This window comes from Schistocerca nitens, chromosome 6 (genome assembly GCF_023898315.1).
Source record: "Schistocerca nitens isolate TAMUIC-IGC-003100 chromosome 6, iqSchNite1.1, whole genome shotgun sequence".
NCBI classification, from domain to species: Eukaryota; Metazoa; Arthropoda; class Insecta; order Orthoptera; family Acrididae; genus Schistocerca; species Schistocerca nitens.
Window position 1 is genome coordinate 88,477,888 of NC_064619.1, and position 25,771 is coordinate 88,503,658.

The window sequence follows — 25,771 nt, forward strand, 5'->3', positions numbered from 1 at the left end:
GCGGAATCTAAAATTAGCGAGCCTGGAGGACATGGACGGGGACCGTGGACAGGTGGTGCCAGGTGGGAGAGTGGGTCAGCTGCGGAGTCTGTCGAGACAGGCCGCACATTTGCTGTAAACACTGTGTCCGGGTGGCGCAGCGCTTAACACCACTGCCTACTAAGCAGGCGATCCCGGGTTCGAGTGCCAGTCTGGCATACATATTTACTCGTCGCCGCTGACTCCGCATTAAGTCCCGATGCAGCTGCTATCATTAGTTCCTTTCCTTTCTCCCCTCTCCACCTTCAGTTTACATCAGGTGTATCACAGCTGCGGATTCCTAGTGGTGTCTTTCTGGCATGTTCGAAACAATAGACACCACGCATTCATATAAACTTTACAATATTAAAAACAAGTTATCGAGGGCGTCCACTGCAGCAGACATGCGGATATTAAGATATTAAAACAATACTCATAACTTATACACATGGCGACTGAGTCAAAATGTTTCTAAAACCGAGGTAAGCCCGTTCCACCTCTCTAATCGCCTTTCATCAGCAAAGATCAGCCGAAAGTTAGGCCCTCTTGGCACAGTCACCCCAAAATACGTGGGAGTCACTCTGGAAAGAACTTTAACATACAAAAAACACCTTTCCAACTTGGCCAAGAAGATACAAACACGAGTGAACCTCGTGAGAAAGCTGGCAGGCAGTACAGGGGGAGCACCCACATCAGTCCTCCGAGGAGCATCCCTTGCACTGGTATACTCTGCAGCAGAATACTTTGCACCAGTTTGGCTCCGAGGCGCCCACGTAGTGAAAGTAGGCGTCCAACTGAACTCAGTTATGAGAGTAATTAGTGGTACAGTCTGGTCTACACCTACTTGCTGGCTACCAGTGCTTTCAAACATCTGTCCACCAGACCTCCGTCGGAAGGCTGCTCTTTACAACCTCTGTCAACAAGTTTCTGAAAACAACTCGAACCCTCTCCATGACGATTTGCTATCACTGCCCAGGAAACGCCTCAAATCTAGAGGACCAGCATATGAAATGGGAGTCCAAATGCTATCCACAGGATTCGACCAGGACGCAGAGTGGAAACGTGAGTGGCAAGCTACAAGAACCCGAAACGACGAACTTGTAGACAATCCAACAGTTCCAGTTCCAGGCTTCCACCAACCAAGGGAGGTGTGGGTGCAGTTAAACAGATATCGGACGGAAGAGGGTAGGTGCAAATACAACATGCACAAGTGGGGCTTTTCAAGTGACAGTGTGTGTGACTGTGGTGACACCCAAACAATGAGCTACATTGAGGATGAATGTCCAATCAGACGCTTCCCTGGTGGCATTGAGCAGCTCCATCAAGCATCCCGCGAGGCACTCCACTGGATCGAGTCCATCAACATCCGAGTATAGTCTGAGCCGTTGTAAAACTTGTGTAATGTATATAATTTCACATGTCCATATACACTCCTGGAAATGGAAAAAAGAACACATTGACACCGGTGTGTCAGACCCACCATACTTGCTCCGGACACTGCGAGAGGGCTGTACAAGCAATGATCACACGCACGGCACAGCGGACACACCAGGAACCGCGGTGTTGGCCGTCGAATGGCGCTAGCTGCGCAGCATTTGTGCACCGCCGCCGTCAGTGTCAGCCAGTTTGCCGTGGCATACGGAGCTCCATCGCAGTCTTTAACACTGGTAGCATGCCGCGACAGCGTGGACGTGAACCGTATGTGCAGTTGACGGACTTTGAGCGAGGGCGTATAGTGGGCATGCGGGAGGCCGGGTGGACGTACCGCCGAATTGCTCAACACGTGGGGCGTGAGGTCTCCACAGTACATCGATGTTGTCGCCAGTGGTCGGCGGAAGGTGCACGTGCCCGTCGACCTGGGACCGGACCGCAGCGACGCACGGATGCACGCCAAGACCGTAGGATCCTACGCAGTGCCGTAGGGGACCGCACCGCCACTTCCCAGCAAATTAGGGACACTGTTGCTCCTGGGGTATCGGCGAGGACCATTCGCAACCGTCTCCATGAAGCTGGGCTACGGTCCCGCACACCGTTAGGCCGTCTTCCGCTCACGCCCCAACATCGTGCAGCCCGCCTCCAGTGGTGTCGCGACAGGCGTGAATGGAGGGACGAATGGAGACGTGTCGTCTTCAGCGATGAGAGTCGCTTCTGCCTTGGTGCCAATGATGGTCGTATGCGTGTTTGGCGCCGTGCAGGTGAGCGCCACAATCAGGACTGCATACGACCGAGGCACACAGGGCCAACACCCGGCATCATGGTGTGGGGAGCGATCTCCTACACTGGCCGTACACCACTGGTGATCGTCGAGGGGACACTGAATAGTGCACGGTACATCCAAACCGTCATCGAACCCATCGTTCTACCATTCCTAGACCGGCAAGGGAACTTGCTGTTCCAACAGGACAATGCACGTCCGCATGTATCCCGTGCCACCCAACGTGCTCTAGAAGGTGTAAGTCAACTACCCTGGCCAGCAAGATCTCCGGATCTGTCCCCCATTGAGCATGTTTGGGACTGGATGAAGCGTCGTCTCACGCGGTCTGCACGTCCAGCACGAACGCTGGTCCAACTGAGGTGCCAGGTGGAAATGGCATGGCAAGCCGTTCCACAGGACTACATCCAGCATCTCTACGATCGTCTCCATGGGAGAATAGCAGCCTGCATTGCTGCGAAAGGTGGATATACACTGTACTAGTGCCGACATTGTGCATGCTCTGTTGCCTGTGTCTATGTGCCTGTGGTTCTGTCAGTGTGATCATGTGATGTATCTGACCCCAGGAACGTGTCAATAAAGTTTCCCCTTCCTGGGACAATGAATTCACGGTGTTCTTATTTCAATTTCCAGGAGTGTATATATATATATTTCTTTGATTTGCTAAATGTGTATTACTGTAATTGATGCATACGATAATAATAATAATAATAATAATAACTTATACACGAAGATATTTATATAACCATGTGTATTTAATGGTGACAAGTACTTTTTTACATGGGTTCAAGGTGGTGAGAGACATAATGGTCGTTCATCTAGACTGATGCTTTCCATCAGCTCGTTCGACCAATACTTGAATATTACTCGTCAGTCTGGACCCCGTACCGGACATGATTGATAGAGGAAATAAATAATATCCAAAGACGAACAGTGCGTTACGTTACAGGTTTATTTAATAAGCGCGAAACCGCCATGGAGATGCTCCACCAGCTCCAGTGGCATACGCTGCAAGAGAGGCGTTCTGAATCACAGGGGTGAGCTTTACTGTTGAAGTTCCGAAGGCGTATGTTTCTACAAGAGTCCACCAATACATTACTCCCTACTATATATAAAAGGATCATGAATGATCATGAAGCTCAGAAGGAGGCTTACTAGCAATTCTTCCCGGGAACCATTCGCAACTGGGACAGGAAAAGTGGAAAGTTGCGGCGCTACACAAAGTACCCTCCGCCACACATAGTAAGATGATTTGCGAAAATGGGTGAAGAGGTAGTAGATGAACAGAATGTGCGCTGTTGTGAACCTTCCTGGGATGTGAACACAGACTGAAGGGTTTTTGCGAGCATTGATTATATCGACTGAGATATCCGAACTCACAGTTGGCAACTAGCCTTCATGGTAAGGGGCTGGTTTCGAATACCCATCTCGCAGTCAGTTTCAGTCTGTCAAGAAGATTCACAGTATGAGATTTTCATTCTGCAGCGGAGTGTGCGCTGATATGAAACTTTCTGGCAGATTAGAACTGTGTGCCGCACCGAGACTCGAACTCAGGACCTTTGCCTTTCCAGGCAAGTGCTCTACCAACTGAGCTACACAAGCACGACTCACGCTCCGTCCTCACAGCTTTACTTCCGCCAGTACCTCGTCTCCTACTTTCCAGACTTCACAGAAGCTCTCCTGCGAACCTTGCAGAACTAACACTTCTGGAAGAAAGGATATTGCCTAGACAAGGCTTAGCCACAGCCTGGGGGACGTTTCCAGAATCCTTTCTTCTGGGAGTGCTAGTCCTGGTAGGTTCGCAGGAGAGCTTATGTGAAGTTTGGAAAGTAGGAGACGAGGTACTGGCGGAAGTAAACGTGTGAGGACAGGGCGTGCGTCATGCTTGGGTAGCTCAGTTGGTAGAGCACTTGCCCGCGAAAGGCAAAGGTCCCGAGTTCGAGTCTCGGTCCGGCACACAGTTTTAATCTGCCACGAAGTTTCAAGATTCACAGTGCTTGCTAATGTACGAGTATTTAGCTTCAGCCATCTCTCTTCATGAACTCATGGCAAGGCCAAAACTCAATCTCATGAAATGAAAAAAAAAGGAAAGAAAAAGGAAACTGATTTAGTTTCGCTTTGCTTGTTGAATTTAAAGAAAGTTATATATCGTTTATTTTTCAGCACGACTGCCATTTTTTCGGCATGACAAATCAGACACATTGGATGTGTAGTTCCGATACAGAAACGACGAACTGATGACGCTACTACGTAGATCTGAAAATCATCCCCGAAGCTCGAAACTAGTCATACTCTATAAAAATGTGCAACTGGAACTGGAAAATAAATGATATATATATTTTTGAAATGTCAATACAGTTGCTGAATTTTCTCTCGGCGAATATGTAGGCTGTAGAGAGTTTATGTTGTCTGGAACTGAATATCTCTGGTTGTCCGCTTCATCGTAGTGAAAGAATGATGCTTTGTGTGATCTGCCCTGTCGAAATCCCTCTCGAAGAAACTGATGCCGAATCGAAGACGACAAGGACCACATGAAATATACGGATGGCATACAAGACAGGAAAAAGAGTAACAAATTTCAGTGGTCCGTTCGCTGCAACTTCCACTAACCCCGTACAACTAGGTGTTTGTGTGCCGCTGTTATAAGCGGTGTGGGGGATTTGTAAACAGTCGTTGGTCAACTCACTATGCATTCACAATCATGTGGAACTTGCAGAATACATATATGATGAGGAGGAAATACAAAGAGACTGTTGTAAAGATGAGGAATAGGCAATTCTGTATCTCGACCATGTGATGAACTGGGTGTACGACAGTTGTAAATAAATAAGCTGTTGTAAACTGCCTTGTTCGGAGGATGCATTTTGGTAGTCCGAACGAGTCACATGGCCGACAGAAGCAGCAAATGGGTTGTATCTGGGTGACGTCAGACTGTATTGCTCATTGCGGGGGTGCGTGCTACAAACATTCATCCCACGCTGTCTCAGTACTCTAGCGTTCTTCGCACATTCACTGAAATCTGAATCCAGACTATGTCTTCAAGAGAGGCGACAAAATTCCTGCTTTGTTTTTTGGGAACGTTCAAGCTATCTACAAGGGATTACTTACGAGTAAGACATCGGATCCTCATCTAAAAAGGAAAATTACTTTGCTGTCTTGCCGAGTGATCGCAAATATTACTTCTGTCTGTGGTGCCAGACAGAATGAGCCTTGTACGCTTCTTTCCTATTCCCGTCATTGTCGTTTGAAGAAGGGATAGCGTCAAATTGGATTCGTTCTTGCGATTACATCCTCTGATCATCAAGCAACCTAGCGCTGCTCATTGCGTGTCTTCTATGACGATCGCCACGAGTAAAGAGTGACGTCACGGACTGTAAAACAATGAGAAACATTTTTATATGTTGTAATGAATTACAGCGTGCCTCGCGGTCACAAGTGACAAACTTAGCTGGAGCTGAATAATAATCGCAATGTCTTTGAAGAAAGCGTCCCTGCACTGACGTCAAATGACAGTGACACATGGCAGAAAATAAGCACACAAGACGAGGCATTAGTCACTCCCGCCGCCTCTAGCCTTGACTTTTTTTTAGCCATCAGTCTTCTGACTGATTAGATGCTGCCCGCCACCAACTCATCTCCTGTGCCAGCCTTTTCATCCCAGAGTAGCACTTGCAACCTATATCCTCAATTATTTGCTGGATATATTCCAGTCTCTGTCTTCCTCTACAGCTTCCTGTAGTGCCATGGAGGTTATTCCCTCATGTCTTAACAGACGTCCTATCATTCTGTCCCTTCTATTTGTCTGTGTTCCTTATATTCCTTTCCTCGCCAATCCTGTGGAGAACCTCCTCATTCTTTACCTTATTAGTCCACGTAATTTTCAACATTATTCCGCAGCACCACATCTCAAATGCCTCTATTCGCTTTTGCTCAGGTCTTCCCATAGTCGCCGGCCGAAGTGGCCGTGCGGTTAAAGGCGCTGCAGTCTGGAACCGCAAGACCGCTACGGTCGCAGGTTCGAATCCTGCCTCGGGCATGGATGTTTGTGATGTCCTTAGGTTAGTTAGGTTTAACTAGTTCTAAGTTCTAGGGGACTAATGACCTGCCCGCATCTCGTGGTCGTGCGGTAGCGTTCTCGCTTCCCACGCCCGGGTTCCCGGGTTCGATTCCCGGCGGGGTCAGGGATTTTCTCTGCCTCGTGATGGCTGGGTGTTGTGTGCTGTCCTTAGGTTCGTTAGGTTTAAGTAGTTCTAAGTTCTAGGGGACTGATGACCATAGATGTTAAGTCCCATAGTGCTCAGAGCCATTTGAACCATTTTTGAACTAATGACCTCAGCAGTTGAGTCCCATAGTGCTCAGAGCCATTTGAACCATTTTTTCCCCATAGTCCATGTTTCACTTGCCATACAATGCTGTTTTTTTTGCCCCAAATGTACATTCTCAGAAGTTTCTTCCTCAAATTAAGATCTATATTTGATACTAGTAGGCTTCTCTTGCCCAGGAATGCCCTTTTTGTCAGTACTAGTCTTGCTTTTATGTTGTCCTTACTTAGTCCATTGTGGTTAACTCTGCTTCCTAACTTAACTTCATCTACTTCGTGATCATCAGTTCTGATGTTAAGTCTCTCGCTGTTTTCATTTCTGATACTACTCATTACTTTCGTTTTTCTTCAATTTACTTTCAATCCATATTCTGTACTCGTTAGACGGTTCCTTCAATTCAACAGATCCTGTAATTCTTCCTCACTTTCACTGAAGATAGCAATGACATCTGCGAATCTTATCATTGATAACCTGTCACCCTGAATTTTAATCCCATTCTTCAATCTTTCTTTTATTTTCGTCATTGCTTCTTGGATGTGTAGATTGAACAGTAGGGGCGGAAGAGTACATCCTTCTCTTTCACCATTTTAATCCGAGCATTTTGTTCTTTGTCTTCCATTCTTATTGTTCCCTCTTGGTTCCTGTGCATATTGTATAATACCCGTCTTTCCCTATGGCTTACCCATATTTTTCCCAGAATTTCGAAAGTCTTGCACTAATTAACATCGCAGAACGCTTTTTACAGTTTGACAAACCCTATGAAGAGGTTTTGATTTTTCTTCAGTCTTGCTTCCATTATCAAGTGCAACGCCAGAATGGCCTCTTTGCTGCCTTTAACTTTTATAGAACCAAATCGATCGTCATCCAACGATCTTCCATTTTTCTTTCGATTCTTCCGTAAATTATTCTTGTCAGCAACCTGGATGCATGAGCCGCTAAGCTGATTGTGAAATAATTCTCGTCATTGCGGGCTGTTTCTCTCTTCAGAACTGTGTTGATGATGTTCAAATGTTCAAATGTGTGTGAAATCTTATGGGGCTTAACTGCTAAGGTCATCAGTCCCTAAGCTTACACACTACTTAACCTAAATTATCCTTAAGGACAAACACACACAAACATGCCCGAGGGAGAACTCGAACCTCCGCCGGGACCAGCCGCACAGTCCATGACTATAGCGCCTTAGTGTTGATGATGTCTTTCCGAAACCCTGATGATATGTCGCCTGTCTCATACAATCTACACTCCAACGTGGATTGTCTTGATAAAGGCTTCAGTTCGCTGAGGAGGAGAGTTCACAGGTTTATTCATGTATGCGTTATTGAAGCCAAGTATTGATCGTTAGATCCTGCAGAGTTACCAAGCTGCGGAAATGTTCCTACGTTCCACACACTATTCCAAATTGTTACACTCGTTTTCTGTGGGACTGAGATGGCTGAATTAATGAACCGGTCGATCAGATATAGAGAGCATTAGTGTTTGTCAAACTAGGAACGTATGCATGCAGCCAGGTGAACGCGCCTGTCGTCATCTTGCAAGATGGAAGTAACCGCAGCAAACTCGCCATGAAGTTGAGGAAGAGGGATCAACACTTTGTCACCGAAAATGTTGAAATAAACATCCTGCTTCATGTTCACGATTCACGATAACAAAGAACATCGGTGAAAAGTCATATAAGAACCTCCGACAGATCTACAATTCCCCCCCCCCCCCTACACACACACACAGCGCATCTGACGCCTCCATTCAGGTACTGTGCGGCTACTGTGCAGTTTGGCCAATACAAGACGTGCAGCTTTATGTGTCGCTGTGAGCTTTCGCCATTCGCAAGATATCTAACTTGTCCTCCTCTTTTCGACAGCATCTAATTTCCTGAATTTTACAATTCGCTGCCTCAAACAGTGCTGCAGAATTCAACAGTAAAGAGTGGGACCCTGTTTCCGACGCAGGCATCAGTAACGAACGGATGGACCACTTGGCGCAGTAGTGAATCACTGGAGCGGGAAGAAGTACGCGACTTTTGGGTAACGAGTCTTTCTTGGCTATAAATACATAGGGGAACCGTAAGTCTTCTGGCGCTCAAGAACCGAGAGCCTCACAGAAAACAGGTAGGAGGAAGCCCTACGCACCGTTTCGTTAATACAGGAAATCGGTAACTAGTGCAGTCTCGGATGGGAAGGCATGATCAGTTATAATGTTAGCCAACTACATAACTTTTTACGAACTCATGGCTAAACTGGGAAATTCTATGGGCGTTTGATACCGCAAGGGGACCTTGTAGACTCCTAATGGACATTATATGTACTTCCTTTGGCAATGTCCGCTCGGAAACTGGTTGAGTTGGAGCAACAGTTGCTGACATCATCAGTTACCGTCGGGTTTGATAACTGTTATCACTGACAAGCCGTGACACACGTCTTCGACCTGTCCCTTAGGCTCATTTTAATACGACTGTTCTCACACGGTGTTACATGGCTCCGAGTATTACGCCATTGGTTGTAGACACGTTGGACAATCCACTTTGATACACCAATCAATTGCGTAACTTCATTCACAGTGTTGTCATGGTCACGTCCAAACAAGACAGCTCATTTCTGCCATTCTGTCACTTCTGCGTGACTACGCGTTTTAATGGGTTGATTTCATACAACTGACTGTAATATACACGCTGCTTGACTAATATGGCGACAGCAATGGCGACTCCTAAGACTCCTTGCTAGTTCTACTTAATCTGCAGTGTTCCACTGCCATTAAAGCGCTCCTTTAAGTGCGTGACTAATCTGTCCTCTGAGTTTTCGGTATTCCGAAAACGAGTCGAGTGTCTTTATCTGTTACACTAAGCTGCAAGCTGATTTATTTAGAATTGAGTGTGAAGATTTGAAAGATTTACAGGCAAGACAAAGCACAAATAAAAAGGGTACATGGGCGGAAGATAGAGAAGAATAAGAATTACAACTGCAGTGAAATAAACAAGAAATTTTGGGAAATAATAACTGTGATTAAAATACTATAAGACTGTTGTTGCAAAAGTCCCTGAAGACAGTCTTAACGGAGAAGTAACTAGTTTCCTAAGTTTCCCGAGACTCTGATATGCCAGCGATAGAGCTAATAGCTCGATTCTTGGATAGAGCCCCGGTAGAATGGCTGGTTGGAGTGCGAGCTCACGTATTGGTCTGGATGTCCTCCTCTTCGAAGCGCGCGACCTTGGGCAGCGTCTCGTCCTCTCTCAGGATGGGCAGCGTCCGGCTGAGGAACTGCAGCGTCTTGTTGCGTAGCAGTTCACTGGAAAAAAAAAAAAGAAGGTGATGCGGTTAGAACTTAGAAGGAATTCTGCGACGTGTATGGTGAGCACCATTCACGTACAGTGTAAAGAGGCACCGTCTGGGTCTCTTTGAATTCCCGCCTGGTGGCAAACTGCACTTCGGAGTAATGTTTATGTGAACCTGGAGATGATCAGTATTACGGGCCGAAACCGGTAACCCAAATAAAGCATGGCAAGTCAACCAGACGGTGCGTCTTATTTCACTATAGTTGCAATGGTCACGGTTCCCCGAGATGTCATATCTCCAATTATTACTCATAAAGTTGTTAACAATCATTTTACCATTCCTACTATTCCTTCTTCGTCTTTGTAATTTTACCGTGGTCTACAAAAAGGGATCCAAAATGTATCACAAAACTTAGTTCATGTACGTCTGTGAAAGGGCGTATGAAAGTAACGGAGTCTCGCTTCCCGCGCCCGGGTTCCCGGGTTCGATTCCCGGCGGGGTCAGGGATTTTCTCTGCCTCGTGATGACTGGGTGTTGTGTGATGTCCTTAGGTTAGTTAGGTTTAAGTAGTTCTAAGTTATAGGGGACTGATGACCATAGATGTTAAGTCCCACAGTGCTCAGAGCCATTTGACTTTTCAAAGTAACGGAGAAGCGTCGTTCACGTTTATGAGTCAAAACATTATGACCACGTGATTGAAGTTTTTTTCGGCATATTCCAGTGCCGAATTCTTCTCAGGTTATCATTATGACCACGTGTCTAATAGCGTGCTAGTCCATCTTTGGGACACAATATAGCAGTGATTCTGCGTGACATGGATTCCTTGCTAGGTTTCCGAAGGTTTCTTGCACCAGATTTTACGCGCAGGTGAACTTAGATGAAATTTGACGCTTTCTGTTTTCTATTCCATGATGTACATTAGACACTGCTGAACATTTTGGTGCATAATACATTAAAAACAGACAGTTTTAATACATCCAAATAATATTTTTAAATTTGACATGCGACAATTTTCGGCACCTCGTATACGCTATCAGAGTTCAGGATTCATATCTTTGGACTATACAGTCTATTAGGATGTGAATGTCTTGTTTTGATGCTACTGGTACGTCTCGGAAGTTGGCATTACAAAAAACCAGTCCATTGTCTGACACTAGTTTGCATGAAAATAAGGTGTTAGCGCTTTCTGTGGTGTACTTGCATGTATTGGTCTTTTATACTATATAAAATTACCAAGCGTAAAATACAGTACGTTTAAGAAACGCAATTTGGGGGTATCACAAACGCCAGGTGTTAATTTCCGTATAAATTTGTAGAAAACTTATCCGATCAGTGAAGGAAGTGTGTGTTGTTGTGGTCTTCAGTCCTGAGACTGGTTTGATGCAGCTCTCCATGCTACTCTATCATGTGCAAACTTCTTCATCTCCCAGTACCTACTGCAACCTACATCCATCTGAATCTGTTTAGTGTATTCATCTCTTGGTCTCCTTCTACGATTTTTACCCTCCACGCTGCCCTCCAATACTAAATTGATGATCCCTTGATGCCTCAGAATATGTCCTACCAAACGATCCCTTCTTCTAGTCAAGTTGTGCCACAAACTTCTCTTCTCCCCAATCCTATTCAATACCTCCTCATTAGTTATGTGATCTACCCACCTTATCTTCAGCATTCTTCTGTAGCACCACATTTCGAAAGCTTCTATTCTCTTCTTGTCCAAACTAGTTATCGTCCATGTTTCACTTCCATACATGGCTACGCTCCATACAAATACTTTCAGAAACGACTTCCTGACACTTAAATCTTTACTCGATGTTAACAAATTTCTCTTCTTCAGAAACGCTTTCCTTGCCATTGCCAGTCTACATTTGATATCCTCTCTACTTCGACAATTATGTTAGTTTGCTCCCCAAATAGCAAAACTCATCTACTACTTTAAGTGTCTCATTTCCTAATCTAATTCCCTTAGCATCACCCGACTTAATTCAACTAAATTCCATTATCCGCTCCCTGTGTTTTCCCCCTGACGCCTTTAGAATTTGAGAGTATTCCAGTCAACATTATCAAAAGCTTTCTCTAAATCTACAAATGCTAGAAACGTAGGTTTGCCTTTCCTTAATCTAGCTTCTAAGATAAGTCGAAGGGTCAGTATTGCCTCACGTGTTCCAATATTTCTACGGAATCCAAACTGATCTTCCTCGAGGTCGGCTTCTACCAGTTTTTCCATTCGTCTGTAAAGAATTCGTGTTAGTATTTTGCACCGTGACTCATTAAACTAATTGTTCCGTAATTTTCACATCTGTCAACACCTGCTTTCTTTGGGATTGGAATTCTTATATATTTCTTGAAGTCTGAGGGTATTTCCCCTGTCTCATACATCTTGCTCACCAGATAGTAGAGTTTTGTCATGACTGGCTCTCCCACAGCCGTCAGTAGTTCTAATGGAATGTTGTCTAACCCCGGGGTCTTGTTTCTACTCAGGTCTTTCAGTGCTCTGTCAAACTCTTCACGCACTATCGTATCTCCCATTTCATCTTCATCTACATCCTCTTCCATTTCTATAATGTTGTCCTCTAGTACATCACCCTTGTATAGACCCTCTATATACTCCTCCCACCTTTCTGCCTTTCCTTCCTTCTTTGCTTAGAACTGGGTTTCCTTCTGAGCTCTTGATATTCATACAAGTGGTTCTCTTTTCTCCAAATGTCTCTTTAATTTTCCTGTAGGCAGTATCTATCTTACCCCTAGTGAGATAAGCCTCTACATCCTTACATTTGTCCTCTAGCCATCCCTGCTTTGCCATTTTGCACTTTCTGTCGATCTCATTTTTGAGACGTTTGTATGCCTTTTTACCTGCTTCATTTACTGCATTTTTATATTTTCTCCTTTCATCAATTAAATTCAATATTTCTTCTGTTACCCAAGGATTTCTACTAGCGCTAGTATTTTTACCTACTAGATCCTCTGCTGCCTTCACTACTTCATCTCTCAAAGCTACCCATTCTTCTTTTACTGTATTTCTTTCCCCCATTCCTGTCAATTGTTACCTTATGCTCTCCTTGAAACTCTGTACAACCTCTGGTTTAGTCAGTTTATCCAGGTCCCATCTCCTTAAATTCCCACCTTTTTGCAGTTTCTTCAGTTTTAATCTACAGTTCATAACCAATAGATTGTGGTCAGAGTCCACATCTGCACCTGGAAATGTCTTACAATTTGAAACCTGGTTCCTAAATCTCTGTCTTACTATTATATAATCTATCTGAAACCTGTCAGTATCTCCAGGCTTCTTCCGTGTACACAACCTTCTTTTATGATTCTTGAACCAAGTGTTAGCTATGATTAAGTTGTGCTCTGTGCAAAATTCTATCAGGCGGCTTCCTCTTTCATTTCTTAGCCCCAATCCATATTCACCTACTACGTTTCCTTCTCTCCCTTTTCCTACTACCGAATTCCAATCACCCATGACTATTAAATTTTCGTCTCCCTTCACTATCTGAATAATTTCTTTTATTTCATTATACATTTCTTCAATCTCTTCGTCATCTGCGGAGCTAGTTGGCATATAAACTTGTACTTCGTGTAGTCATGCTGTAAATGTAGGGAAACTGAATTTTCTGGTTACCTTTCACTTTTGGCAAGAATGGTGGCAAATAAACCTATATTCAACGATTTGGTAAATCCGGATGTACTAAAGACATCTTTGTATCGGAAGACCCAGAATGTGAAAGATTCATTCAGTAATGTTGTATGGTACCGTATGCCTAAAAATATTTTTGTTGGCCGCATGACTAAAGTTAGCAGTGTCTCATGCTGTAATAACTTTTGATGATAGAATCTATAAAAGGCTGAAGGTTCTGAAGAAGGTAAGGGCGAGATTAGGGCAGAACACAGCTATAGGTCTGCGAGAACTGGATGTGCTTCATGTAGGCCAGAGTTTTCTGCTCAGTAAATGGAAAAAGAAACAAAAACGAAAAGAAGGAGGCAAGAAATGGCGATTGTGACACTGAAGAGGACACAGATAATGGGTCAGGACAATTGTAGTCCATCAAAGAGTCAGAACTGGAAATCTGTATAAAAGTTTGTACCTAAAAATTTTTTTGAATTTCAGTATCTCGCAACTACGCTTTTTCTGTAAATGACACATTATCTCAAAAAATATTGAAGGTAGAATGCAGGTGGTTCACAGCTGTCATAGCATCTTCTATTACTGTCAAAAGTCTCACGGAACTCCAGGTAAATCTTCCTCGTGGCATAGTGCTGCCCCCATTGGCCTGCATTCGTGACATGCTACGTGTTTCGAACAGTCGTTCGCCTGGATGGCGGCGTTTGTGGACACGATATTCTACCTGATATAACAAGAAATGTGATTCCTCCGACCGCGCGACACGTTTACAATGTTCCACGGTCCTATCTCAACGATCCCCTACTCACTGCAGTCGTAATTGACGGTGTCGCTGGTCAACACGGTACAACGCAGAGGTCGTCAGTTGCGGAGACCCATGTTCTACAACGTGCGCTGGACACTGTACGCCCAGACAATCGTGACTGCACCAGCGATGCACACTGTCGTGAGATCTGCCACACAGATCGACGCCTGTCCTTCATTACTGAGTGAGGAAGCCTCGTGTGTTCACGTTCTGTGATGGGGTATGGACGTCCGACACCTTGTCGCCCACTCGTGGTTTCACCGTGTTTCAACTACTTCCCATTGATGCTCACGATAGTAACACGCGAAGATCCAACCAGATTCACTATTTCCGAAATGCTACTCCCAATGTACCAGGCTGTCAGTCTGCCCTTTGTCAAAGTCGCTTATGCTAGCGGATTCCCGCATTTGCGATCCTTATCTTCGCTAGTATGATTCTCCATTCGTCTCTGTCGGCCTGTACAGGGTATTAAAAAAGTATTTCATATTTTGATAGGTGGTGGTACAGACCAAATCAATACATAACTATCAGGTAAACCGGGGATCTAAAACGCATTCCTCCAGAGCTAGGAGCACTTGTTCATCTTCACTACTGCAAGCTCTTTGCTAAGACGACCGACCTACAGAATGTACTAGTAAATAAATAGGGACACAATCCTTTGTTATTTCCCATGGCTACAACACACGGTAAACATCTTTTAGTACGGTTTGTGTAACACGTTTTCACAGTACAGGGTAAGGGCAACGCGTACATTAGTCCCAATGGAACCAGTTAGTGTTCCGGCAAACTCGTATGTTTCGTAGTAGCGAAGACGACCAAGTACCTATATGCGTATAACGAATGCATTTTAGAGGCCATGTTTACGGGACTTTTTTCTTGTTTTGGTTCACAAAATACGGAATATTCTTCTTTAGCTCACTATATACTTTCCTTACTACGCCACGTGCCCGCATCTCTACCAGGTGGCGTTCAATCTCGCAATCATCAGCGGCCATAATGCTTTAGCTCTCCAGTGTATTTGTAACACAATTAACGTATTACACTTATTGTATCCGCTTTCCATTTACTGGTGTTGTTGTAAGCACGAATTGATTTATTCCAACAAACGAGCCTTTGTTTCGAATTTTTCACTATAAACAACTGGCTTATTTTTGTCAGTTTTAATACCTCCTCTGATTTGCGTTTTTGTAGTTTTATCTTTGAGCATGTTCACAATTACCTCCAATGTTATTGCACAATCATGCGCAGAGGCTAGCGAAATATTACGCACACATAACACTTCGAAAAAGTTAGTGATGGTATATTTATGTGGTTAATATTACTTTGTAGAATAAATATGTTGTGGATCATTGAGATTGGAAATAGACAACTTCGTGTCTGTTAACAGAACGATGGTATTCTGTAATGCCGTACTAGGGAAGAAAACTTTTTTTGGAGGCAAAGTGTGCCAAGCAAACAAAATCAGTTTCAGTCACGGAAAAAAAAATCACTAGAAATACAAGAGCAAAATTAGTCTTTAAACGGAGCCACTTAGATGATCCAATATGCAATACATCTTTCTGTTATAGAATTTAGTGTACTTACAAGGGATATGTGAAACCATAGACGCTCTGCCCCATTGGATTCTTGGGCAGCAGGCCCTTGTTGAGATCTCCACACAGATTCGCCAGCGAACGTTGTGGTACTGGATCCCTCAGACCTGCAAGATAGCATGCACTTAAGATAGCTTATAATGCGTTTTTAAAGCATTTTAGAAAACACGGGACTCTTCTTGAAAGTACCTTCCTCATACTATTTCTTGTTACTCGTATAATGCCAGCTAATTCATAAATCTTTAACCACGAATTGTCCGATACCATTATAGACCCGTCAACCACTGCAGTGTACGAGACATTCACTAAAACAAAAACCGACCACATACGGAAAAACTTTTTGAATTTCTGTCAGGCAAAGGAACTGTTTGGTTTTTATTGTACAGTGGACTATCTGCAGGTCCTGAATGAAATTGGAGACCACAGCCATAAATATGCACTACCACTATACCTTGTATTCATACATTTTAAGAAAGCTTTCTGATTCAGTCTCAACAAAATATGTGCTAATAGCCTTTGAGAAACCAGGAATTTATTCTAATAATTTTAGTGTACTGAAGAATGTATGCATCAATTCTAGTACACTTCATTGGGATAATGGGAAATTCGGAATTGAAAGAGGTGTCAAGCAAAGAGATACTGTATCAAGAAAAAGAGGGAGCTATATGTGTTCTCAAAACGTCTATGTGCTATATTCGCTTTCCTTGTCAAAGTATACAGTGTGCTTCTGGTCCAAATAAACTTGAATAATGAGTGGAAATGATTACAGATAAAAGTTTGAAAATACACCTTAAAATCAACAACACTAAAGTTAACATAATGTATTATCTGCCATTAATAAAGGAAATGGTACTAATTAACGACGAAGACTTTCAACAAGTAAAAGAGTTTTTGTTATTAGGTAAACTGAGGACGATGAGTGGAAGCACAGAAAGAGACATAAAATGTAGAAACTGGTATGATCTAAAGTCTGCACGGCCACTTTTTTTAGCCGTATCACATGGATGCGAATGGTATACATTTCCTTGTAACGCACTGGACATTCCACGTTGATACACGAACAAATCTGGCAGATTCAGTCAAGGAAAGGACGTCATTTTGAACATTTTTACGTCATCCCCTTCTCATGCACACCCCCAGGCCTAACGGTATTGGGGATTCTTACTTCCACAGTATTTTTATACAGATAAAGTAAAATACCTAGAAACTTTGGTCGAAATTGCTCCAGATGTTCCTGAGTTACGCTTCAATGTCAGCCCTTTTTCATTCCTATCCCTAAGGGATGTGAGTAGTTCTTATCTCACAACGCTTTCTTCCAGATAGTAAGTAACCAGTAGACTCGTGGTTCTTCAAAGAATTGAACTCCCTTGTATAAAACAGCTTCAAACGTCTCATTGGTTTACAAATGAGTAAATGTGTTAAGTATTTGACGTTAACGAAGTAAGCGAGAAAGATGTTGGAAAAGGTTTGAAATTGCTTTCAAAGTCGCTAAGTGCTTTCATTATCAAACACGGGATGAGTAAAGTCTGGGTGCTTTGCTCTCCGTTTTAAGAAAACATAACTTTACAGACATCTCTGTGTTTAGCGCGTCGTATCTTTTGGACTACGTGTCCTATAGTGATAAATTTTGTAAGTAAAGTCAGAGATGTTTGTGAATGTTGTTGTTGTGGTCTTCAGTCCTGAGACTGGTTTGATGCAGCTCTCCATGCTACTCTATCCTGTGCAAGCTTCTTCATCTCCCAGTACCTACTGCAACCTACATCCTTCTGAATCTGCTTAGTGTATGCATCTCTTGGTCTCCCCCTACGATTTTTACCCTCCACGCTGCCCTCCAATACTAAATTGGTGATCCCTTGATGCCTCAGAACATGTCCTACCAACCGATCCCTTCTTCTGGTCAAGTTGTGCCACAAACTCCTCTTCTCCCCAATCCAATTCAGTACCTCCTCATTAGTTATGTGATCTACCCATCTAATCTTCAGCATTCTTCTGTAGCACCACATTTCGAAAGCTTCTATTCTCTTCTTGTCCAAACTATTTATCGTCCATGTTTCACTTCCATACATGGCTACACTCCATACAAATACTTTCAGAAAAGACTTCCTGACACTTAAATCTATACTCGATGTTAACAAATTTCTCTTCTTCAGAAACGCTTTCCTTGCCATTGCCAGTCTACATTTTATATCCTCTCTACTTCGACCATCATCAGTTATTTTGCTCCCTAAATAGCAAAACTCCTTTACTACTTTAAGTGTCTCATTTCCTAATCTAATACCTTCAACATCACCCGACTTAATTCGACTACATTCCATTATCCTCGTTTTGCTTTTGTTGATGTTCATCTTATACCCTCCTTTCAAGACACTGTCCATTCCGTTCAACTGCTCTTCCAAGTCCTTTGCTGTCTCTGACAGAATTACAATGTCATCGGCGAACCTCAAAGTTTTTATTTCTTCTCCATGGATTTTAATACCTACTCCGAATTTTTCTTTTGTTTCCTTTACTGCTTGCTCAATATACAGATTGAATAACATCGGGGAGAGGCTACAACCCTGTCTTACTCCCTTCCCAACCACTGCTTCCCTTTCATGCCCCTCGACTCTTATAACTGCCATCTGGTTTCTGTACAAATTGTAAATAGCCTTTCGCTCCCTGTATTTTACCCCTGCCTCCTTTAGAATTTGAAAGAGAGTATTCCAGTCAACATTGTCAAAAGCTTTCTCTAAGTCTACAAATGCTAGAAACGTAGGTTTGCCTTTCCTTAATCTTTCTTCTAAGATAAGTCGTAAGGTCAGTATTGCCTCACGTGTTCCAGTATTTCTACGGAATCCAAACTGATCTTCCCCGAGGTCGGCTTCTACTAGTTTTTCCATTCGTCTGTAAAGAATTCGTGTTAGTATTTTGCAGCTGTGGCTTATTAAACTGATTGTCCGGTAATTCTCACACCTGTCAACACCTGCTTTCTTTGGAATTGGAATTATTATATTCTTCTTGAAGTCTGAGGGTATTTCGCCTGTTTCATACATCTTGCTTACCAGATGGTAGAGTTTCGTCAGGGCTGGCTCTCCCAAAGCCGTCAGTAGTTCCAATGGAATGTTGTCTACTCCGGGGGCCTTGTTTCGACTCAGTTCTTTCAGTGCTCTGTCACATTCTTCACGCAGTATCGTATCTCCCATTTCATCTTCATCTACATCCTCTTCCATTTCCATAATATTGTCCTCAAGTACATCGCCCTTGTATAGACCCTCTATATACTCCTTCCACCTTTCTGCTTTCCCTTCTTTGCTTAGAACTGGGTTTCCATCTGAGCTCTTGATGTTCATACAAGTGGTTCTCTTATCTCCAAAGGTCTCTTTAATTTTCCTGTAGGCAGTATCTATCTTACCCCTAGTGAGATAAGCCTCTACATCCTTACATTTGTCCTCTAGCCATCCCTGCTTAGCCATTTTGCACTTCCTGTCGATCTCATTTTTGAGACGTTTGTATTCCTTTTTGCCTGCTTCATTTACTGCATTTTTATATTTTCTCCTTTCATCAATTAAATTCAATATTTCTTCTGTTACCCAAGGATTTCTACTAGCCCTCGTCTTTTTACCTACTTGATCCTCTGCTGCCTTCACTACTTCATCCCTCAAAGCTACCCATTCTTCTTCTACTGTATTTCTTTCCCCCATTCCTGTCAATTGTTCCCTTATGCTCTCCCTGAAACTCTGTACAACCTCTGGTTCTTTCAGTTTATCCAGGTCCCATCTCCTTAAATTCCCACCTTTTTGCAGTTTCTTCAGTTTTAATCTACAGGTCATAACCAATAGATTGTGGTCAGAGTCCACATCTGCCCCTGGAAATGTCTTACAATTTAAAACCTGGTTCCTAAATCTCTGTCTTACCATTATATAATCTATCTGATACCTTTTAGTATCTCCAGGGTTCTTCCATGTATACAACCTTCTATCATGATTCTTAAACCAAGTATTAGCTATGATTAAGTTGTGCTCTGTGCAAAATTCTACCAGGCGGCTTCCTCTTTCATTTCTTAGCCCCAATCCATATTCACCTACTACGTTTCCTTCTCTCCCTTTCCCTACACTCGAATTCCAGTCACCCATGACTATTAAATTTTCGTCTCCCTTCACTATCTGAATAATTTCTTTTATTTCATCATACATTTCTTCAATTTCTTCGTCATCTGCAGAGCTAGTTGGCATATAAACTTGTACTACTGTAGTAGGTGTGGGCTTCGTATCTATCTTGGCCACAATAATGCGTTCACTAAGCTGTTTGTAGTAGCTTACCCGCGTTCCTATTTTCCTATTCATTATTAAACCTACTCCTGCATTACCCCTATTTGACTTTGTGTTTATAACCCTGTAGTCACCTGACCAGAAGTCTTGTTCCTCCTTCCACCGAACTTCACTAATTCCCACTATATCTAACTTTAACCTATCCATTTCCCTTTTCAAATTTTCTAACCTACCTGCCCGATTAAGGGACCTGACATTCCACGCTCCGATCCGTAGAACGCCAGTTTTCTTTCTCCTGATAACGACATCCTCTTGAGTAGTCCCCGCCCGGAGATCCGAATGGGGGACTATTTTACCTCCGGAATATTTTACCCAAGAGGACGCCATCATCATTTAATCATACAGTAAAGCTGCATGCCCTCGGGAAAAATTACGGCCGTAGTTTCCCCTTGCTTTCAGCCGTTCGCAGTACCAGCACAGCAAGGCCGTTTTGGTTATTGTTACAAGGCCAGATCAGTCAATCATCCAGACTGTTGCCCTTGCAACTACTGAAAAGGCTGCTGCCCCTCTTCAGGAACCACACGTTTGTCTGGCCTCTCAACAGATACCCCTCCGTTGTGGTTGTACCTACGGTACGGCTATCTGTATCGCTGAGGCACGCAAGCCTCCCCACCAACGGCAAGGTCCATGGTTCATGGGGGGGAGGGTTTGTGAATACTGTCTGCGAAATGTATTGAGAATAGAATTAGTGGTAAAGAAGTAATATATTAAAATGTCACGCCTGATATGGCAGTTTTACTGCGTGAACAGCAAAAATGTAATACGCGATAAACGTCTTTCCTTTCACTTTTTTTTTTTTTTTGGGGGGGGGGGGGTTGGAGGCGAGGAAATGTTTCGTAAAAGTTTGCAATCATGTGTAACGTGCTGAATGACTACCACTGGGTATCTTCGAACGGTGCGTTAAGCTTCTTCACTTCTCCCCCTTTTTATGAGAGGCAAGTGGTTTTTACCACCACAGTGCTGCTTTCCACATAGCAAGTGACATGGGTATCAAGTTTGGCTGAAACCGAGCCGTTTACGAGCAGATGTTGAATAAACATACACACATTGTTATACGTATAGAGAGAGAAGTTCACGAACAGCAAGTTTCATTTCCTTTTGCATCTTCGTCATGAGTATGCTATGGACACTTCCAATACGCAGACAGCCGTGGCCATAGGAGAGCACGCGTACATTCCTGGTTTGACGAACATTGAGGCACCCCACTCCCTCTCGACTGGCCCTCTAAAACACCCGATCTTAATCCCATAGAAAATGCCTAGGTCTATTTCAAACTGCAACTGGAACGTAGATGTCAACATCCCTACAGATCCGTAGCTCTATGGTATCTAATCGTCAATGAGTGGCTTCAGCTGGATGACTATTCTCCCATAGTGTGCTTTATTTGGAAACTAAACTAAATTTTAGTAAGAGAGTTATATGTGGGTTTTCCCGTAACATGGCTATTTGTTCTGTTGGGTTGTAGTATACATGACAACATAGAGACAGGTTTTTCTGTTGTTTAGGTAAAAGCCTACTAAATTGCAATACTGGAGGTAGGGTTATATCCATATCACTCCAACTGCACACGCCCCACACCACTACAGAGCCTCCACCAGTTTGAACAGTCCCCTGATGACATGCAGGTTTCACGGATTCATGAGGTTGTCTCCACACCGATACACGTCTATCCGCTTGATACCATTTGAAACGAGACTCGTCCGACCAGGCAATATTTTTCCAGTTGTCAAGTGAACACGGCCTTCGACTCCGAAAGCCCATATCGATGATGTTTCGTTGAATGGTTCGCACGCTGATGCTTGTTTTCTATACACCTTAAAATCAACAACACTAAAGTTAACATAATGTATTATCTGCCATTAATAAAGGAAATGGTACTAATTAACGACGAAGACTTTCATCAAGTAAAAGAGTTTTTGTTATTAGGTAAACTGAGGACGATGAGTGGAAGCACAGAAAGAGACATAAAATGTAGAAACTGGTATGATCTAAAGTCTGCACGGCCACTTTTTTTAGCCGTATCACATGGATGCGAATGGTATACATTTCCTTGTAACGCACTGGACATTCCACGTTGATACACGAACAAATCTGGCAGATTCAGTCAAGGAAAGGACGTCATTTTGAACATTTTTACGTCATCCCCTTCTCATGCACACCCCCAGGCCTAACGGTATTGGGGATTCTTACTTCCACAGTATTTTTATACAGATAAAGTAAAATACCTAGAAACTTTGGTCGAAATTGCTCCAGATGTTCCTGAGTTACGCTTCAATGTCAGCCCTTTTTCATTCCTATCCCTAAGGGATGTGAGTAGTTCTTATCTCACAACGCTTTTTTCCAGATAGTAAGTAACCAGTAGACTCGTGGTTCTTCAAAGAATTGAACTCCCTTGTATAAAACAGCTTCAAACGTCTCATTGGTTTACAAATGAGTAAATGTGTTAAGTATTTGACGTTAACGAAGTAAGCGAGAAAGATGTTGGAAAAGGTTTGAAATTGCTTTCAAAGTCGCTAAGTGCTTTCATTATCAAACACGGGATGAGTAAAGTCTGGGTGCTTTGCTCTCCGTTTTAAGAAAACATAACTTTACAGACATCTCTGTGTTTAGCGCGTCGTATCTTTTGGACTACGTGTCCTATAGTGATAAATTTTGTAAGTAAAGTCAGAGATGTTTGTGAATACTGTCTGCGAAATGTATTGAGAATAGAATTAGTGGTAAAGAAGTAATATATTAAAATGTCACGCCTGATATGGCAGTTTTACTGCGTGAACAGCAAAAATGTAATACGCGATAAACGTCTTTCCTTTCACTTTTTTTTTTTTTGGGGGGGGGGGGGGGTTGGAGGCGAGGAAATGTTTCGTAAAAGTTTGCAATCATGTGTAACGTGCTGAATGACTACCACTGGGTATCTTCGAACGGTGCGTTAAGCTTCTTCACTTCTCCCCCTTTTTATGAGAGGCAAGTGGTTTTTACCACCACAGTGCTGCTTTCCACATAGCAAGTGACATGGGTATCAAGTTTGGCTGAAACCGAGCCGTTTACGAGCAGATGTTGAATAAACATACACACATTGTTATACGTATAGAGAGAGAAGTTCACGAACAGCAAGTTTCATTTCCTTTTGCATCTTCGTCATGAGTATGCTATGGACACTTCCAATACGCAGACAGCCGTGGCCATAGGAGAGCACGCGTACATTCCTGGTTTGACGAACATTGAGGCACCCCACTCCCTCTCGACTGGCCCTCTAAAACACCCGATCTTAATCCCATAGAAAATGCCTAGGTCTATTTCAAACTGCAACTGGAACGTAGATGTCAACATCCCTACAGATCCGTAGCTCTATGGTATCTAATCGTCAATGAGTGGCTTCAGCTGGATGACTATTCTCCCATAGTGTGCTTTATTTGGAAACTAAACTAAATTTTAGTAAGAGAGTTATATGTGGGTTTTCCCGTAACATGGCTATTTGTTCTGTTGGGTTGTAGTATACATGACAACATAGAGACAGGTTTTTCTGTTGTTTAGGTAAAAGCCTACTAAATTGCAATACTGGAGGTAGGGTTATATCCATATCACTCCAACTGCACACGCCCCACACCACTACAGAGCCTCCACCAGTTTGAACAGTCCCCTGATGACATGCAGGTTTCACGGATTCATGAGGTTGTCTCCACACCGATACACGTCTATCCGCTTGATACCATTTGAAACGAGACTCGTCCGACCAGGCAATATTTTTCCAGTTGTCAAGTGAACACGGCCTTCGACTCCGAAAGCCCATATCGATGATGTTTCGTTGAATGGTTCGCACGCTGATGCTTGTTTTCTACATCTACATCTACATCTACATCCATACTCCGCAAGCCACCTGACGGTGTGTGGTGGAGGGCACTTTGCGTACCTCTATCGGTTCTCCCTTCTATTCCAGTCTCGTATTGTTCGTGGAAAGAAAGATTGTCGGTATGCCTCTGTGTGGGCTTCAATCTCTCTGATTTTATCCTCATGGTCTCTTCGCGAGATATACGTAGGAGGGAGCAATATACTGCTTGACTCCTCGGTGAGGGTATGTTCTCGAAACTTCAACAAAAGCCCGTACCGAGCTACTGAGCGTCTCTCCTGCAGAGTCTTCCACTGGAGTTTATCTATCATATCGGTAACGCTTTCGCGATTACTAAATGATCCTGTAAAGAAGCGCGTTGCTCTCCGTTGGATCTTCTCTATCTTCTATCAACCCTAGCTGGTACGGATCCCACACTGCTGAGCAGTATTCAAGCAGTGGGCGAACAAGCGTACTGTAACCTACTTCCTTTGTTTTCGGATTGCATTTCCTTAGGATTCTTCCAATGAATCTCAGTCTGGCATCTGCTTTACCGACGATCAACTTTATATGATCATTCCATTTTAAATCACTCCTAATGCGTACTCCCAGATAATTTATGGAATTAACTGCTTCCAGTTGCTGACCTGCTATATTGTAGCTAAATGATAAGGGATCTTTGTTTCTATGTATTCGCAGCACATTACACTTGTCTACATTGAGATTCAATTGCCATTCCCTGCACCATGCGTCAATTCGCTGCAGACCCTCCTGCATTTCAGTACAATTTTGCATTGTTACAACTTCTCGATATAGTACAGCATCATCCTCAAAAAGCCTCAGTGAACTTCCGATGTTATACACAAGGTCATTTATGTGTACTGTGAACAGCAACGGTCCTACGACACTCCCCTGCGGCACACCTGAAATCACTCTTACTTCGGAAGACTTCTCTCCATTGCGTTCTGTTATGTGGGAACTCTTCAATCCAATCACATAATTGGTCTGATAGTCCGTACGCTACGCTCTTACTTTGTTCATTAAACGACTGTGGCAAACTGTATCGAACAATGGCCCAGCGTTGAAATTTGCAGCAGTTTGAGGAAGGGTTGCACTTCTGTCACGTTGAACTATTGTCTTCAGTCGTCATTGGTCCCGTTCTTGCATGATTTTTTTCCCGGCCGCAGCGATGTTGGAGATTTGATGTTTTGCCCGATTACTGCTATTCATGGTACACTCGTGAAATGGTCGCACGGGAAAATCCCCACTTCATCGCTACCTCGGAGATGCTGTGTCCCATCGCTCGTGCGCCGACTATAACACCACGTTCAAACTTACTTATCTTGATAACCTGCCATTGTAGAAGTAGTAACAACTGCGCCAGACACTTCTTGTCTTATATAGGCATTGCCGACCGTAACGCCGTATTCTGTCCGTTTACGTATCTCTGTACCAGTTCCTTTGGCGCTACAGCGTATATGTCGACGTAGATGGCGGTGTACGGGTGCGTATGCGTAAGAGAAAGTGCACAGTGTTTCCAGCTGCCTGTCAGCGTCAGGCGAGATGATGCAGCTGCTTAGAGTGGTCCCAAGTAGCGTCTTCCTGCCGGCGTCTGCTCGCGTCACGCCAGCCGTCAGTTAGCACGTCTCACTGTTGCAGCGTCCCGCTTTGCAGTGACAAGAACCTACCTCGTGGACACCTCGCGAAATGTCAACAAACACTACTCAGGTGTCACCCATATAATCGTGTCCACAAATGCTTAGTCATATACCACAGAAACTACCTTCCCGAAAGCACGACTGAGAAA

At 43.5% G+C, this 25,771-nt stretch overlaps 1 protein-coding gene across 1 annotated transcript in view; it reads right to left on the reverse strand.

The window, feature by feature from the left end:
* Positions 1-25,771, reverse strand: part of LOC126262460 (uncharacterized) — a 421,346-nt gene that overhangs the window by 84,518 nt on the left and 311,057 nt on the right. The window contains exons 3-4 of the mRNA XM_049959116.1: positions 15,830-15,944; positions 9,715-9,831 (exon numbers count right to left, since the gene is read on the reverse strand). Of these exons, the coding sequence (XP_049815073.1) occupies positions 9,715-9,831; positions 15,830-15,944 (232 nt within the window). The remainder of the gene's footprint in view (positions 1-9,714; positions 9,832-15,829; positions 15,945-25,771) is intronic.